The 18,997-nt window shown below is 56.9% G+C and overlaps 1 protein-coding gene across 1 annotated transcript in view; it reads left to right on the top strand.

Annotated features, from left to right (window-relative positions):
- LOC119107380 (protein furry) overlaps positions 1 to 18,997 on the top strand; it is a gene marked incomplete at its 5' end in the record, with an annotated part of 110,482 nt that overhangs the window by 38,437 nt on the left and 53,048 nt on the right. Inside the window, 6 exon segments of the mRNA XM_037230813.1 lie at positions 6,439 to 6,580; positions 7,175 to 7,482; positions 12,714 to 12,859; positions 13,405 to 13,554; positions 15,803 to 15,910; positions 16,388 to 16,584. Of these exon segments, the coding sequence (XP_037086708.1) occupies positions 6,439 to 6,580; positions 7,175 to 7,482; positions 12,714 to 12,859; positions 13,405 to 13,554; positions 15,803 to 15,910; positions 16,388 to 16,584 (1,051 nt within the window).

The following is an 18,997-nucleotide window of genomic DNA, read 5'->3' as shown; positions in this document are numbered from 1 at the left end:
GGCGTTTGCACCTAAGCCCTCCCGTGAATACGTCCCTTAGTGGGAAGGACCCTTGATACAGAGCATATTTGCTTTGACACTTCACGAATACAGGCTGGAAGGCTAATGCCTTTCAGTCGTGTTTGTTATGTAAAGGGGCGCGTTCTGCTTAAGGGGGCTGGGTATTGTTTTCAAGCGAACGGATATTGCTATCTTCGGCTCGTAGTTTACTCGTTTCCTACGCCGCCGACCACATTCCGCTGATGATGAAGAAGGCAATATGCTGCCAGCCTCCTGTGATCCATCGCGGCCCGGAGCGGTTGAGATAGTGGTCCGCGAAGGTCCGAGATCACCTGAAGGGTTATCCTCGTGCCCGACGTCCAGTGCCAACAAGCCATTTGTGGCACATCAGCGACGACATCCAGGGTCGCATATAAGTCATGGAGCATGGGTTGGCCGTCAGACGAACGGCAATGCGCAAATTTCACGGCCTTCAGATTTCCCGGCGTCACCGTAAGGACATGGGGTCACAATCCCCGATGTTACCAGCAGCGGTTTTGCGAACCGGCTCGACAGCTCCGGTCAGTGCCCGGAGGGCCGGTGTGCGAAATATCGGCCAGCGTCTCGTTTATGGCGAGTGGGCCCTCGGGTCGCCGAGTGCTGCCGCACCGCTGGGGTGGAGCGAGCCGCGACGAGCCGTTGCTGGGCGCCTGTCCGGAGCGGCTGAGGCGGCGCCGGGACGGCCCTGGTCTCCCGCCGACTGCTGCTGGGTCTCCGGCGCGCTGTTGCGCGAGGAGGGCGCCCGCGGCGGCTCCCGGGGCGAGGATGCTTCGATCCGCAGCTAGGAGTGCCGCCGTCGACCCATCGCGGCTGCCCCAGGGCCGCGGCAGCAAGGATATCCGTTTCGTTCGTAGGCGAGCGAAATTGCGCGACCGGTATGTGTGGTCATGCTCCAGCGCTCTGACAGCGGCAATTTGTCGAGCTGCGTGTTTAATTTGGCAGGGATGGGACGCTGGCCGACCGAGGCGTATCTCACGAGCCGGGTCGGCGCGGCCGGCCGCGCTGCCCGGCGCTGCGCCAGGCTGGGTCCCCAGGGTCAGTTCACCGGTTTGGAACCAGTGTCAGGGCCTCACAACCCCACCGCAGACGACAACAGTCGTCTAGGTCGGTTTAGTCACTTGTGCTTTATCTACCACACTTTTTCAAGGAAGCTGTTGGTGCGAATTATCTGGTACTGTAGCGGCACGAGGTCAGCACCTTAACGTGTGGGTCACCAATAGGTGGTGCTAACGAGTATTATTGTTGTGTGTGTGACAGTGTGTCTTGTGAGAACTGTGAGTGTCTCCCAAGCTTCATGGCACTGTTTTATGTTGGGAAATAATATGAGTGATATACCTACCAGAAAGCGATTGCTAGTTTAGCTATTGTTAGGCCGCTAATGGCATATTAACTACCATAACTGAACAGATGTTTGCTACTGTGAAGTGATGTAAGTCGAAGCGAGCCATGGCGACAAGAATATATCCTGTGCAGCCTGACAACGGAGTGTTTCTCGCTCTTCTTGATCCGTCCCTCTCTGGACGCGCTTCCATTTCTGTTAGGCCGGGTCGGTGTCACCTTGATGCAGGCACCGATATTTCACACGGGACCAGCACAACCACCATAGCAGTGCTAGTTCCGGCCACCCGGCCACAGTCAGCCGGTTGACAGCACAGGTCGTGAGGTGCAGGTGGTCACTCTTGTGTCACACTGCACGGGGGCTCGGGCTGTCAACTGATGAAAACAACAGGACAACTACTGCCACCTTTCTCGATCGCCACAAAAAAGCTATTTGCTGTGCGACATTGGTGACCCCGACGTGATCTACCGACGCGTTAACTGAAGATGGTCGAAAGCAAGCTAGACAGTGGGGCAATGGACCACGGAACGCCGGGGGTCGCCGCACCGTTTGTGTCTTTTTGACGTCCTGCCTTCTCGGCTGAAGAAGCAGAGCTGTGGCTGATGCAAGTCAACTGCGCCTTCGATGTTTCCGGAATCGACGATCCCGCCTTCAAATTCAAACCGCTCGTCGCAAGTCTTCCGATGGCCGTGGCTGCTCAGGCTCGCAATGTCATCATCGGGCAGGCCGGAGACTACACGGCCTTCTGCAAGGCACTTCATCAGTGATTGGTCATGTCCCGTGCCAGCCGTCTGGAGGACCTCTTACGCCATCAACAACTTGGAGTCCAGGCTCCATGCCAGCTTCCATGCAACATGCGTGAACAGTTGGCGGCATGTGACGCCCCAGCCGACGGCGGCCTTTTGAGAACGCTGTTTCTACAACGGCTTCCCCATACGGCCCGAGCAGCTCTCGCACTGCTGCCAGGATCCACATCCCTAGACGATCTGGCTCGGGCGGCCGATCGTTCTCTCGAAGTCTCGCTCCCCGCAGCTGCCGCCGTCACCGCCTTCTCGGTGTTGCAACTCGGCGCACAGCCACCCACGTCGTTGTCCACCGGTCAGCCAGACCTGCACGCCGCCATCACCAGCCGGACAGCCGTGGGTAACAGACTGGAATCGTCGAAGCGACGACTGGAAAAATCCGTGAGTTGATCGCGGCGGGTCGGACCCACAGCTGATTGGAATCACCGACCGCGGTTCACATCGAGACGGCGCCGTTCTTCGCCGCTGGTGGACCGTATCTGCTACGACCACCAGCGCTTCGGGGTGGAAGCTCACCGTTGTGCTCAGCCCTGCTCATGGAAGTCCGCTGGCGCAGTTGTTTTTCGCCGAAGACAGACAGCTTGGTCAGGCGCTGCAAGTGGACACTGGCGCAGAAGTCAGCGTGCCACCGCCTGCCTCCTTTCCAACTGACTCCGACGTGACACCCACACAGCTGCTTCGGCTTGAGGCTGCCAGCGGCACCGTATTGAAGACATTTGGAGGATGCCGGCGTGCCGTCCAGCTCGGCGGCGGGCCCAACTTTGAATGGGAGATTGTCATCGCCGACGTCGCCACTCCGATTCTAGGCGCAGACTTCCTTGTACCTCACCAGCTGGCGGTTGGCATAGGTCTCCAGGTCCTGCGGGATGCATCACGCCAGGTTTGTGCCCGCGGAACCCCTTCCGCTTATTGGGACTGAGAACCGTCTCCAGTGCGGCACCTGAAGGGTATCCCCACGCCTCGCTGCTTCGGCAGTTTCCGCGGTTGACCAACCCCCCGACAAGTCCAGCTCCGGTACGCCACTCTGACTAATCACATCATCACAACTGGACCGTCGTGTGTCGCGCGACCATGGCGCTCGCCCCCGGATCGTTTCGAGATTTGTCGGGAGGAATTTAACAGACTGCGTAAGCTCGGCGTCCTGAGGGCATCCAAGAGCAGCTGGGCCTCACCTCTGCACCTGCTCCCGGAATCCACTCCCGGAGAGTGGCGCCCTGCGGTGTTTGTCGTGCGCTGAACGCTGCCACCGTTCCGGACCGATACCCGGTGCCTTACCGGCAAGGCCACGTCGGTCGCCTCTACGGCTGCAAGGTCTTTTCCAAGCTAGACGCGGTCTACGCACATACCCAGATGCCGGTGGAGCAGTCGGATGTGCCGAAGGCCGCCATCACAACGCCATTCGAAATTTTCGATGATCCGGTTGGCATTCGATCTTTGCAATGCCAGTCAAACCTTCCAACGATTCATGGTTAGAAGGTTTGTGCTGCATGGAGTGCCAGCGACATTTGTCTGCCTGGACGGCATTCTGGTCGCCAGTAAGTCGGTGCACGAGCATCTTGAACACCTTCAAATGGTCCTCGAACGACTCGACAAGTTCGGGCTAGTCATCAATGAAAAAAAAAGTATGTTCGGGGCCGAAAAAGTTCCGTTCCTCGGCCATGAAGTGACTGGGTTCGGCATCGCTCCCCCCCCCCCCCCCCCCCCCCCCCCCCCCCCCCCCCCACTTCCAGACAAAATGTCCACGGTGCAGGAATTTCTTCCACCAACGACGGAGAACCAGCTCCGGCGTTTCATCAGAATAGTGGCGTATTGCCATCGCTTTGTGCCCGACGCCTCTGCTCTACTGGCCCCACTCACCGATCTGCTCAGCAAGAAGGTTTCGAAGAGCCACCGCCCCATCGCATGGTATGCCGACGCTGAGCAAGCGTCTCGTCGTGTTAGCAGCATTTGGCACAGGCCACCCGACTCGCGCGAAATATTTTCGACTTTTGGCATGCCGCGGTTTATGACTGTTAAATTTCAACGTACGTTTTTGGCCGTTAGCAGTTGCAGGCGGTGACTGTTGTAAGAGTTTACCCTCAGGTGCGCGCTGCTGCAATACAGGCACTGCCCGCAGTCCTGGAGCCTATACAGTGTTGGCGTTTAGTGCTTGGGCACGGTGAGGACATGGCGTAACGGCTGTAAGGATAGCACTGGCGGCCAGCAGTGCCGTCCAGTGATGTGGAGAAGTACCCATGGCAGGTGTGCCGGCGTGACTGTAGCCTCGATAGCGCTGATGTCCAGCCCCAGCAGATGCCTTGTTAATGCAGAGGTCTGGGCGGGTGGGGACACCGCACAGCTCCCCGGCGTTTGTGGTGCGTGCGCCGTACCCCTTGGCTCTGTGGTTCTCTGTGTTTCATGCTGCTGGTGTCAGCTGTGGGTGGACCGAGCGGCTGATCGGACCGCCCAGGCCCGGCCGGTCCCGCCCGAGGGGCACGCTGATGCTGCTGGTGTCAGCTGTGGGTGGACCGAGCGGCTGATAAGACCGCCCAGGCCCTGCCGGTCCCGTCAGAGGGGCATGCTGATGTTGCTGGTGTCAGCTGTGGGTGGACCGAGCGGCTGATGAGACCGCCCAGGCCCGGCCGGTCCCGCCAGAGGGACACGCTGATGCTGCTGGTGTCAGCTGTGGGTGGACCGAGCGGCTGATCGGACCGCCCAGGCCCGGCCGGTCCCGCCTGAGTGGCACGCACCTGCAAAACGGGTGGTGTGGTTTGCCGGCGGGGCAAGACACCGTCCAGAATCATCACATCTTTACCATTGTTAGCCCTTCTCAGTTCGTCGTCAATGGCATTACCATCTTCTTGCCTTCCACGCGGCAGTCGCATTAGCTTCTTATGTACGGTGCCGGTCTTGCTGCCCGCGCTGCCCGGCGGCAGGCGACGCCATATTACCTCAGCATCAGTTGGGAGCGTCGTAAAGCCCCGACAACAATCGCATTAGCTCCGAATGGTCTGTGCGGACTGAGACGCGCTTTAACTTCACCGTGCCACCTGAGACGGATGTAACGGCACCTTGAAGTCGTATATACATTATATAACTACATATATCGTCTTATGACCGCGCAGCCGAGGCGCCCAAAGGCCCCAATTACTACTACGCTTATATCATCCATATATATATATATATATATATATATATATATATATATATATATACATATATATATATATACATATATATACACATACACACGTATATAAATAATCCGACAGGCATATCAATGTCATACAGCCTGGCCATTGCTCTATTTCCGAGAGAGGGCAGCCCGTTTAACATCAGAATTAGTGCGGTGTCCAGGCTCCATGGTTGTGGACATTTTCCCCACTGTCGGTGGGTACTTCGTAGGATTACGTCTGCGCCAACGGGCAACCGCACTTTTTAACTTGGCTTTTTCTGTGCAACGTATGCAGCATCACATTATTAATGCTATTTTCCGGGTGGAGGAGTGCGACTGCCCCGCCGCCGTGCTTCCCTCCCCCGCTGTCCTTAGAAGCGAGGCTGCGTGATTAGCATTTCTTGCCACTTGATTCGGGAATGAGCTGGAGCTACTTGGCTTCGGCGTAACCGGACGAATACCATAGCACCGCGGCAACACAGAGTGAACAGTTTGAGCCCTCACTCTGGCCAGTTGTATTCTACACGTCAGGCGCCAAAACTGCTTCACAGCGAATATATCCTGAGGGTGTTGGGCGTGCCGGTAAGATATTTTTGGGTTAAGGGAATGGAAAGTTGGTGTAATATCATCGTTGTTCGCTATGTCTTGAAATTGAAGAACTGTTCTTTGGAATATCAGTGAAAACCTCGTCGTAGACAAAATGAAGTTGGCTGGAAGCATTTGGTTGACACGCCCAGTTTAACCCCTGCACCCCCAGTCTCTGTATCTGACGTAGGAATGGCCATCTGCTGTACGCTATCCTTAACGCTATTATGCCATGATCATTTCTGAGCACAACGATACACTTTATATCTAGCGTGATAAAGGGCTGCCGGAGTATGTTGGGGCATAGGCTTTTAAGCACAGTTATGCACCTATTTGATAGAAGCTAGCATGTCCGTAGCTGCCGCGTCTCGGCGTTTGGTACCCTCTCTCTCCCAGCGGTATGTTGTATATGTGCCGTGTCTGTGCTGGCGGTAGAGGGGTGTGACGCTCAACTTTTCTGGCGACGCTTTGTCTCTGTGACGTCGGCGGTAGGTGTGACGCTGCCGTTTCTCCGGCAGCGTGGTGGGGTCGGCGCGTGCCGTCAGCCACGGCGCCGCCAGCTCCGTGCGCAGCAGCTCCACCGTCTCCAGCTCCAGATCGCAGGACCGCTCTCGGCTGATCCAGGAGGAGGCGGCCGCCCCCGGCTCGACGCGCTCGCAGGTCAGATGTCCGCCGGCTGGGCCGTGGCGTCACAGCGGGTGGAGAAAGTACGGCGTGGTGCCCTCCGATGGAGGTGGATGTGGAGAACACGATTTTGAACGGCGGTTCAGGCCGCCTTTCGCGTCCTGTCTCTGGCTTTCAGCCGGCAGCGGCCCCTGAGTTATCACACCGGAACAACGTCGCTCCACGGGACCCACGCGTACCTCTAAATACCCACGCCCTCATCTCACAACAAACCTGACTTCGAAGATGCTGTAAACGGCCGATGGTGCCCGGAGTCCTCAGTAAGGTCGGTGGCGCGCGCCGCCGAGAGCAGTCGGTTCGCGTTACGCCGTGATTACAAAGATGGCGGGCTCGATGCGGCGGGGCCGCTGCCGGCCGGACCGGCGTCCAACAGTGGAGTCAGACAGCCACAGGCGCGGCGTGTTGTCGGATTTGGTGGGTTCTCCTAGATGCGTTATGAGTCAGTCGCCATTTGTTAACTACGCCGTGCATCGGGAGTCTGGCTCAGAGCAGGGGGTGAGTATGGCCGTTCTGTGCAATGAGGGGGTGGGACGGCCTGGCTGGGCTCACTCACTGACGGGGAGTCCGCAGGTCCCTGCGGCGGACGACAACTTCAGCGTTCTGCGCGCTCAGACGGAGGACCAACAGCAGCAGCAGCAGCAACAACAACTGCAGCAGCATCAGGAGCAGCAGCATCAGCAGCAGCAGGAGCAACAACAACAACAACAACAACAACAACAGGAACAGCAACAGCAACAGCAGCTTCAGCAGCAGCAGCAGCAACAACAGTACAACACGCCTCAGCCGCATCCGCTGCCCATGCCGGAGTATGGCGGCTACTTTGCCCCGCTCTCCAGCTACCTGCCCGACTGCAGCCAGCCGATCGCCAGCTTCCACAGGTTAGCCTGCGGTCACCCAACATGTTGCTGTTACCCGCGCCCGACCAGAGCCCCAGCCGACCGCCAGCTTCCACAGGTCGGCCTTCGGTCACCCGACATGTTGCTGTTACCCGCGCCCGACCCGAGCCCCAGCCGATCGCCAGCTTCCACAGGTCGGTCTTCGGTCACCCAACACGTTGCCGTTACCCGCGCCCGACCCGAGCCCCAGCCGATCGTCAGCTTCCGCAGGTCGGTCTTCGGTCACCCGACCTGCTGCTGTTACCCCCGCCCGACCCGAGCCCCAGCCGATCGCCAGCTTCCGCAGGTCAGCCTGCGGTCATACGACCTGCTGCTGTTACCCGCCCCTAGCCCCAACCCGATTGTCACTAGCCTCGTGAAGTATATCTGTCATAACCATAGTTGCCGTCCTGGTTTTCTTGCATATTCGTTGCTGTATTTCGGTATGCCGTAATGGCTCGATAATCCAATTGAAGAAATGAAAGGTCAGCTATTCTGAAAACTGTACTTTGCTGCAAGTCGTTTTCGGCCGACGTAAATTTGACCACGTAGCGATTTACGCGAGGAGCAAGGGTAGCGCATTGCACAAGGGGAGGGGGAGAGGGAGGCCAGGCGAGACAGACCGTTGTACTTCCCTAAGCCTTGGACCGGGGCTGGGAGGAGGCAGTTTAGGTATGGAGCCGCGGCCGCTCCAAACGGACTGGTGGTGGGCGGGTCAGGTCGTTGCCCGGGCAATGTTTGGCCCGGGCTATGAAGCAGCGGCTGCTGACTGCCGGTCGCACGTGACTGAATGCCGTGCAGTCACGTGCGATGTGCGAAATTAGCCGCCTTTTGTCTTCTCTCGTATCCTTTGACTGAAAGTTGCACGCAATGGGCGAGTGATTGCCTTCACCGGACAGCACGATCCTGGGCAGTCATAGCCACGCGTTCGATTAGATTACCTCACTCAAGTACGAATACAAATGCAATATAAATGATAGTTCGGCTGGGTGCCGAGTATTCCAGTGGCCCTCCGTAGCCTTGAGACACACTCACGCTGTCTGCTCTGTCCCGCTCTGGTCGGCTGAGTGCTGAGTAGTCCAGTGACCCTCCGTAGCCTTGAGACACACTCACACTGTCTGCTCGGTTCCGCTCTGGTCGGCTGAGTGCTGAGTAGTCCAGTGACCCCCTCCGTAGCCTTGAGACACACTCACACTGTCTGCTCGGTTCCGCTCTGGTCGGCTGAGTGCTGAGTAGTCCAGTGACCCCCTCCGTAGCCTTGAGACACACTCACACTGTCTGCTCGGTCCCGCTCTGGTCGGCTGCGTGCTGAGTAGTCCAGTGACCCTCCGTAGCCTTGAGACACACTCACGCTGTCTGCTCTGTCCCGCTCTGGTCGGCTGCGTGCTGAGTAGTCCAGTGACCCTCCGTAGCCTTGAGCCACACTCATGCTGTCTGCTCGGTCCCGCTCTGGTCGGCTGAGTGCCGAGTAGTCCAGTGACCCCCTCCGTAGCCTTGAGACACACTCACACTGTCTGCTCGGTTCCGCTCTGCTCTCTGCCACTACCGCCCGTCCGTCAGTTTTGTGGCAGCCAGATGCTGGGGTGTGCTCAGGGGCGGGTGTTGCCGGGCACCCAGGTGACCGGCGCCGCTTGCGCCACGCGCGCTTCTGACGCGCACCCCTTCGTGTCTGGTAGCCGCTGTCCGGTCGCGGGTGATGACGTTAGTTCGGACATTTCGACACTGTCCGCTAGATCGACGTGTCTTTATGAGCTTGACTTGTGGCGGCACTTGGCTGCGGGCGCCCTCGTCCGAGCTAGACTGACGTGTGTGACCGAGCAATATTGAACCGCTCGCGCTTGTGTTGGGGCTCGCGTTCGTCGAGAGGGGCTCTTTGGGCGTTGGCCGCAAGCCGCGCATCGCGACGCAACGCTTCAGCGGGCTATTTGGGGCTGCATCTTGTGTCTGATTCCTGGTATAAGTCATGGGATCGCTCGATCAAAGGCGTTTGTCGTCTTACGTAACCCTACAGTGACGTCTTAAATTGGCCTCTGAGACCATGGTCGGTTCTCAAGCATCAGTGATGTTTCCAGCCTTAATTAAAGCGCTCCACTGCGTATGCAGCCGGCAGGTGGACCACCGTTGTGTTGCCAGGTCATGGCAGGTGAATCCAAGCTGGCCTCATCCCTGCTCCCGCCGAAGTGAGGTTACCCATCAAACGCTAGGTGGTTGTCAATGTCAGAGCCGGAATCATGGGTCGGTGCATCATAATTGGACGCCGCGTCCTACCGTTAAGTGACTGTGTATGTCATGGACGCATTCAATCGAGTTTTCAGGTCATCTTAGACCATGATGGTTTGCTGCAAAATGCACGGACTTCGGATTGCCAGGTACAGCTGAGAGTCATAGTCTTAGAGGCACATATAATTCAGGACAAAAGTCTAGCAATGCCCGCCATTCCACATGCACATATGTCGTCCTACGTGTGCTCAATTTAAGAGGCGCATGCAGTTTTACGAGAAGAGGCCCATATGTTTCATGCGACCTGATCTGGTATGGTACTGAGTTTGATGAACAAAGGACGTGTTCGGAGTAGCTTACATATTTTGACATTTATATTTCAAGTTGACATTTACCTGTTTAGTTTAAGTGTTGCATTACTGCGCTAAACCTGAGCAGATGCTGAAGCGTAAGAACTTGAGGTTATCAATCCTTTATTCAAAATTGATAAGCCCGAATGTATTGGAGCTGTGGGTGGGCATGGCGTGAACATTGGCGACGCCGCCGCATGGACGTTGGGGCCTAATAAGGCCCGTCTGCAAGACGGGCCTTCCACCGCGTGTGGGTGGTGTGACTCCGTCGGGAGAGTGTCCATTGAGTGGTCGCGCGTCGAGTCCAGCCGTGGCTGCCGGCCAGCCGCGGCCGCCGTCCACCCCTGGCTGCCGAGTCCAGCCGAGCCAGGCCAGGCCAGACTGGCGCCGCTGATCGCCGCGCGCACGGTCAGAGCTCGTCGCGCTAAACGGTGTGCGATGTTAACTGTATCGTTAGCGCCGTTAGGTCCGCAAAATTATGATTGCCTGGAATTGATAAGGCCCACCTTGATGGGCTCTCACGGGCATATAGCAGTGTACGCTTGGGTTTTAGTGCCTCCGCGTGTTGGCAGCGTCCGCGCCCGGGGCAAAGTTCACCGTTGCTGGATATGCGCTGTGATCTCACTGGTATGCACAATTTGGTTATGAAGCTGCATGAGGATTGCGTTATCAAGCATGTTTACAGTTCGCATTGCGCCGAAATGCAGCCAACGTCTCAAATCAAAAACCTGGAAGAGTTTTGTCAATTCGATTCTTGGTCATGTTGGTGTGCGTTTCTACTCACGCAACCTGCGCTACGCGCACTGTTGACATTCAAACACTGGAAACACTGAGCAGCACGCGTTGCGTAACAGCGTTGTTAGGCTTCCGGAGCACGCTTGCCTTCCCGATGTTCGCGCTTGATCGCGAAGTGCGCGACAAGTCGGGCATCGATTCATGAAGCTTATTACCGCGAAAGCGACGGATAAGTAGGTTGACGCGGCGGCTGCAATGCGGCGTTAATAACCGCCAGCGAGACGCCGTTCATCGGCCTCAGGGCGGCTCGCGCCGCGGGCCGATGCCTGGTTTGCCCGCATGGGGCTGGCGCCACGGGGCAGCTGTCGCAAGCCCAGTGTCGGCCGTCCCTCGGAGCGTCAGTTAGTAGTTCGCTGTTCTTTCCAAGGGCGTCGCTTTGCACATGGAGGGCTTTTGCACCGGTCAGGGTGCCGCGCTGAGCTCTCCCTGCGTGACATTAACAAACCCAGCCATTTTTTTCCAAACTTCGACAATCGTTCGTAAAATCGAGGGTCGCTGTTTTTGTTCGTCGATGTTGTTTAAGCTCAGTCAGCCAAACGTCGGCGGGCTGACTCGGCCTGCAATTGCAAAGCAAGCAAATATCTTACTTTGCTCCTTGAAATTAGGCCGCGTTTGCTGTGTTGCAAAATGCCCATGATCGACATAAACGCGCTCTCTCTATCAACCTTTTACGGGCCGATGCATTAGTGTTGTCATTGGTTATACTGAGGTGTTAGCAGTACAGAATCTTGTGAGCTTTCACAACACCATATTCCCCTATTGACCCCAACAGTAGCCGTTTGTCGTCAGGGATGTGGACTTGTTCAGCCGGCCTTTCGGGTATGGGCATAACTACGCGGCCCGGCGACCGGCTCGAAGAGCGCCGCTGGTTGTTGGCGTGGCCGAGCGCGGGGCGGCAGCCGTAGGTCACCGAGCCGTCCCGGAGGGGTCGTGCCAGGCCGGGCCGGCCAGGCCACGTGTCCGACGCACGTCGGTCGAGTGCCGCGCCGGCGGCGCTCGGCTCGTAGATTGGCCACCGCCGCGCGCACCACCCGGGCACGAGCGGGGGGGGGGGGGGGGGGGCCTCCCGGCTGGCGGGACGAGGCAGGGCAGAGGTGATGTACCGTATGCCATCGTCAGAGACCGTCCGATGGCTGGCCTGGGGACGATCGCCGGCCCGGCGGTCCACCGCGAGCGCCGCCGCGTGACACTGCTACCGACCGACGGCCTGCCGACGCGGGCCTCGCACGGGCGGATTTCTCTCGGCGCGGCGCGTGCCGAGTGGGGCGTCTGATTGTGCTGAGAGGAGTTGGTCGCTGCGAATGGCATCAGCAGCGGTCTGGTTGACAGCCGAGGGTACAATCAGGTCCTCGGGAAACAAACAGCCGGCTTTGTAGCCCGTCGGTGGCGGCGTTCTGTGTCGGGCCGCATTCACGTGCCCGGAGGTAATCAGACTCGGTAGCGGGTTCTTATTTCGTCTCGCCGTCGCATGTCGGACCAATGTGCAGCCAACTATTCAGTTGGCGTAATTGGCGGCGCGTGCGCGCTGTCGTGATGACCGGGGCGACAAGAACGCTGCACTACATTGCAATTACTGTCTTGCCAATCGATCATGAAGGCTTATGGCGTACAGGAATGCGATGTCATGTTTGATGTTTGCAATATGGTTTGAGAAATATCGATTTCCATGAGGGATTTTCGTTCGTTTCAGTGTTGTTTTTTACATGAGAGATTTCTTCGTAGTATGAGTATTTTTACCAGTTTTCATGGGGCATTTCCTTCCGTTTTTTACACGAGCTGAACACTGCGACCAAGCATCGACTGCCGGCGGTCCGCGACATCGCACGCGGCCGCACTGGTCCCAGATGGTCACGCGCCGACGTCCGGCAGGTGCAACCTGGCGCTGATGCTGATGCAGGACGTGGTGGTGGACGGCCTGGAGTCGCCGTCGCTGGTCTGGCCGCTGCACCTGCCCTTCATGCTGCATGTCATCTTCCTCGGACTCGACAACCCTCGACCGCTCGTGCACGAGAACTGTGAGTGGCGGCGGCTGGTGTGCGCGCGCACGCGGACGACAAACGTGCCCAGACTCCTGCCGCCGGCCGGCGCTGGATTGGACAGCTGTGTTATCATATCGATGTACGCGGGTGAATTGATACGCACGCTATGCAGGAGGCACATCTCACCTGCTGGCATAATATGACTGCATTGTGTCTATGGCAATGGAACGATCATTACTCTAGTGTTCGGGGTGGATTGCCCACAAGCCGAAGGAAGTGTGTGCCCACCGTGTGTTCGTTTCTTTTGCAATGTTTTTTTCAGTAACGTATCGACCCTGCGCCGTTACCAAGAATTAATCAGTTCGAGCTTATGGAAAATGGCTCTTACGTCCGAGCTTATGGGAAATGTCTCTTACGTCAGTGCATTGCATAAGCATCCTCGCTTGCTCCAGGTCCTGGGTATCATAGTATACCCGTGTGTTTCACTGTCCTCATTCGCCATGATCATATGCAATTGTCCTGGTGCCCGGCGTGGCGCACCTTGTGTCTGATGCTGCGCTCCTGTGCCGCATCCATGACAGGCAAGCAGCTGTTGCTGAACTTGCTGGTGGTCCTTTCGAAGCATGACGACCACTTGTCTGTGGCGTCTGTGCTCCTGAGCTGCCGCACAGAGCTGCTGGACTATGGCCTCACCCTGCCGCCGCTGCCCGTCACGCGACGCAACCTCACCGGTACGTGCCGTCACCCTACTGCCATCCACACCGGTACGTGCCGTCACCCTACTGCCAACCTCACCGGTACGTGCCGTCACCCTACTGCCAACCTCACCGGTACGTGCCGTCACTCTACTGCCATCCACACTGGTACGTGCCGTCACCCTACTGCCATCCACACCGGTACGTGCCGTCACCCTACTGCCATCCACACCGGTACGTGCCGTCACCCTACTGCCATCCACACTGGTACGTGCCGTCACCCTACTGCCATCCACACTGGTACGTGCCGTCACCCTACTGCCAACCTCACCGGTACGTGCCGTCACCCTACTGCCATCCACACCGGTACGTGCCGTCACCCTACTGCCAACCTCACCGGTACGTGCCGTCACCCTACTGTCATCCACGCCGGTACGTGCCGTCGCCCTACTGCCAACCTCACCGGTACGTGCCGTCACTCTACTGCCATCCACACCGGTACGTGCCGTCACCCTACTGCCAACCTCACCGGTACGTGCCGTCACCCTACTGCCATCCACACCGGTACGTGCCGTCACCCTACTGCCAACCTCACCGGTACGTGCCGTCACCCTACTGTCATCCACGCCGGTACGTGCCGTCACCCTACTGCCAACCTCACCGGTACGTGCCGTCACCCTACTGCCATCCACACTGGTACGTGCCGTCACCCTACTGCCATCCACACCGGTACGTGCCGTCACCCTACTGCCAACCTCACCGGTACGTGCCGTCACCCTACTGCCAACCTCACCGGTACGTGCCGTCACCCTACTGCCATCCTCACTGGTACGTGCCGTCACACTACTCCCATCCCCACCGGTACGTGTCGTCACCCTGCTGCCATCCTCACCGGTACGTGGCATTACACTTCTGCCATCCTCACCGGTACGTGGCATTACACTTCTGCCATCCTCACCGGTACGTGGCATGACATCACTAACGGTCCTGATGCGTGACGTAGCTCTTTCGTCAACGTTCCTTTCCTTATAAGTTTATTATGTTATTACTTAATGGCTTATGTGTTGGTGAATTTTATACGGAACACAGGGCTCAGAAATACACGCGGACCGCCAGCTTTCCACATACTGGCCGTGGAGAGCTTTCAGCCTAGGTCATAGATCATTGACCTGGTATGGTAGGAAGTCGGGGTATGCATGTCAGGTGCATCGAGGAGTCGGACTGCCCCAGGTATGACGCTGAACTTTTCGGGAGATGCCCCGACAGATTGGGAGTGGCTCCTCCCGTCCTGCACTCACGAGGGTAATATGGAAGCCTGCAGGACAGAGCCGACGGCGTGGCAGTGCTCTGGAGAGGAGCACTCTGGCTGGTTGACGGTCATGCGCCGGGTCACTGCTGAGACGAGCGGGGCAGCGGTTCGATTGCCGCGCAGAGTAGAGGATCAGCGGCAGCGCCGGCCCGGCGACTATCCGCCCGGCGGCTATCCGTTGACGCGGGATATGCCGGCTGCAAAGTGTGTGTGTGACCTGCGTGCCGTAGGCCGGGTCCGTGCTCGGGTCACGGCACCGATATTGGGACTGCGTCCCGCTGGATCTGTCGAGCCGCGGGCGATCATCCTCCATCAGAGCGGCAGCGGAGTCAAATGGCTGCAGGGGTCTTATGACGTATGCTGCCAACGCTGCGTTGCGTAGCGACCTGAAGGCACGCCGGCGCGCAGTCGGGATGGCCGAGATCGGGCGGGCGGTCCCAGAGCAGTGATCATTCCCGACGCTCGCCGATCGCAGAATTGCTGAATTATACTTGTTTGATATTTTGTATCGCCAAACGAATATGTAACTACAACGGTAAAACATTGTGGATAGGAACGTCAAATCCGAGAAGAACACAACGATATGAAAACATCCCGGGAATTGGGAAGGAAGAGGCTGCTTGCGGTGATGGAGAGCAAACGTGTTGTAGCGCCAGTATCACCATGCCGTTTATGCCACCAACTTTGTGCCCACTTGTTCTACGTAGGCATTTTGGGGGGATCAGATGTTAGCGTATTTGCCGACTTTGCGAAGGCTACCACCGCCTTTTTTAATTTTTGAGTAATGTTATAATTGGTCTTCAGGGCGTAAAAGCGATATTTCCTACTTCTTCAGTTAGGTACTTAATTCTCATCCGGAGTCCAATAAGTTTACGCTAGACTCCCGCATGACCCCCCCCCCCCCTACCCCACCCCCTATTGGTTACGCCCTGAGGTACACCAAACTCGCTCAGCCGCCTGGGCTGTGTGTTGCAGAGAAGGAGCCGAAGAAGGAGTGGGAGGAGGCGGCGAGCTGTGACTCGTCCACCAGCACGGCCGACACCGTGCTGCAGTTCCTGCCGTCAGCGCCGCCCTACGGCACAGGTAGCCACACAGCTCCCGCCCACCTCCTACCCCGTCACGCGGGGTATGCCAATGCTTTCTTTATGCGCCAGCAAAGGTTAATGATGCTTTGCGTTCTGCATTGACGGCGAGAACAAAGAACTCGTTATAGCTTCCCGGACTGTGCCTTCTGTGTAAAAGCCATTTTTGTTACGCAGGTGATTGGAAAGATTTATAGATAGTGGAACACACGAAGGAATGCGAAGCTGCCTTGATGTTCAAACGTACCATGCGTAATGGCCTGCTGTGTATACGTCAGCGTCGTCATGGGGAAGCACGGCCCTGCCGTCGTCACGGAGGAGCACGGCTCTGTCAAAAATGGCAACTGCACTGCCGCGTGACCGCGCAGCCCATGCGTTGCCGTGTGATGGCTGCTGGCGGCCGAGGTGGCGTGCGGACGTGGCCGGTGCGGCCTCATCGCTGGGGGCCGCCGCGCCGACGCCGTGCGCCGTGCCGCAGACTCTGCCGGCCGCAGCACTCTGACGTCAGCGGTGCCGACCATCGTGGCGGGCGACGAGAGCGAGCCGGCCTCGCTGGTGTCGATGACGACGGAGCCGGCGCCGCTGCCGCTGCCGCACCTCTGCCTCACGCTGGCCAGCTTCCTGTCCAGCCGCCGACGCCAGCCGCTCTGGGCGCACGACGACATCAGTGCCAAGGTCGGTCGCTCCCCCTCCCCTCCCCCACTTCCCCGCTGGCCCAGCGTGCAACACTGATCCAGTAAGGTCTCCAGGATGTAAATGTAAATTGATGCCACCAATTCTGACCGCACGCAACTCGCCGACGCTAAACCATCGCTCTTTGACCCCGAACCCAGGCATCTGATCCGCCCGGCTCGTTTGTCAAGCCTGAGGTGTTTAAATGCCGCGTTGGCTGCCGCCCGACTTGATGCTGATTGGCCGATATTGATCAAGTGCACGAGTAGCAGGCAGTGAACCCCAAAGTGGGAGTGTAATAGCATAACGAAATACCGACATCCTCGGCCCCAAGTGGCCGAATATTGGAACACTACGTCGGCCGGATGTCCGGCTTGAATTCGATTCCCCTACGCTTCCTGTCAACTCCGCGTGTGCGCTTGGTGCGAAATCGAAATGCTGAGCGTGATTGTGATGAAGACTAGTGTGTGAATGGAAGCGTTTGTGTTTGCTTATCTGCTTGGTGGGGACAAATGGTGCGTTGAAATGTAATGATCCTGCCGATGTGTTGTGTTCAGGGCGGAAGCAACAAGCCCCACGTTTAACCACGACTCTGCGTGGGGCTGATCCTAGAAATCCATCTCGTCAAAATTTTTGACTCGTAGAAGAACGAGCTCGAAGCCATTTGGAATGTATCTTGAAAATGTACCCTTGAAACCATTTGGAATGTATCTAGCTTACAAATGTACTGGGACCTGGACCTCTTGGTCCACCACAGCTCAGTCAAAATAGATACTCAGAGCCTTGTTCGGAGACGCCTCAAATAGGATCAGAGCGATGCATGCGTATATTTCTGACTTTCGTTTCGATATGGAGGGTATTAATTGTCCCATTCGTGACATCTTAATCCTATTTATGCCATTTTATATGCAAAGAAATGAAGAAAAGTGAATTAAGTAGGTGCGCAAACAATACTCATTGACAGAACGGGCACGTGACAACGCAAAACAATATGAACTCTCTCTCTCTCTCTCTCTCTCTCTCTCTCTCTCTCTCTCTCTCTCTCTCTCTCTCTCTCTCTCTCTCTCTCTCTCTCTCTCTCTCTCTCTCTCTCTCTCTCTCTCTCTCTCGGTCTCGGTCTCGGTCTCGGTCTCGGTCTCGGTCTCGGTCTCGGTCTCGGTCTCGGTCTCGGTCTCGGTCTCGGTCTCGGTCTCGGTCTCGGTCTCGGTCTCGGTCTCGGTCTCGGTCTCGGTCTCGGTCTCGGTCTCGGTCTCGGTCTCGGTCTCGGTCTCGGTCTCGGTCTCGGTCTCGGTCTCGGTCTCGGTCTCGGTCTCGGTCTCGGTCTCGGTCTCGGTCTCGGTCGCTCTTGCTCCCTTGCTCTCTTGCTCTTGAGCTTGCTCTCGTTTTATATGATCTTTTTTGAATATGGTTTGATATTAATGTTAATGTGTTTGGCTTAAATTTCTTTGGTTTTCCGATAAGTGTAACTGCGACATAACTTGGGTCCTGTCAGTACAGACAGCACGAGAGATGTGGAATGGATTTGCTTTTTGGGGAAGGCTTTGATGCGTTCAATTTTGTCATTCCGGCTCACCCCAGTGTAAATCATTTCATACTCTCGTGGAGTAAGTGGAACATTTTGGGTCCGCTTTTCCCCTCGACGTGTTTTTTTTTAGGTTGCATCCGAAGCTTTTAAGTGGAAGATTTTGAGGATCACAACTTACGCTAAGCAGTGCTTGTTGACTAAGCCCTGACTGTTGCCATCCAATCATGTAATGCCGGGTCAACGGCAGATGTTGGTAGTGAAAGGTTAACGTGCCGCGATGCTCGGCACGGTCCGTCCTGCTCTCTGACGTCAACTGACCTTTAGCGCGATTGCTAGCACCGGCCGCAGGCCTTATCTACCAAGGGCAAATGGTGAGCGCCGAAAGCGACTCGAACCCATCCCGCCTGCTTAGCTAAGCCACGTGTACGGAGAAATTTAAGATTTTGAAGGATATTTATTTATCTTATTTTATTTTTACCCTTTTATATTTCTTCTTATATTTCCCCCTCCCATATATTTATATTTTCATTATATCTGAGCACCATTTTTGGGGGGCCCTGATCCGAGATGAATTGATTGCTTTTAATGCACGGAACATTATATGGTTTTATGATGTCGAAGGATGATCTCCATTTAAAACCGTATGGAGACCACCACTGCAAAATGTACTGGCGTCTGCATTGGTTCGGCGTGCGTAAAGCATGTCAGACCAAAAAGGCTCCCGCGCTCGTCGTCCAGGCGCCGGTGGTCTGTATCAGCATGGGTTGTAGATCGCCGCCGAACGGCACGTGTGGCGCCGTGCAGCTGCACAGAGCACAAAACCCGCTGAGCCGTGAGGCTGGACAGGAGCGGCCGGGCGGCCAATGATGTCCTGCCGTATGTCCGGTGACC

The sequence above is a fragment of the Pollicipes pollicipes genome, unplaced genomic scaffold (assembly GCF_011947565.3).
Source record: "Pollicipes pollicipes isolate AB1234 unplaced genomic scaffold, Ppol_2.1 Scaffold_6686;HRSCAF=7923_pilon_pilon_pilon, whole genome shotgun sequence".
In the NCBI taxonomy this organism is placed as follows: Eukaryota; Metazoa; Arthropoda; class Thecostraca; order Pollicipedomorpha; family Pollicipedidae; genus Pollicipes; species Pollicipes pollicipes.
Note: the sequence above shows the minus strand (reverse complement) of the source record. Positions and strands in the feature narration are given on the sequence as shown.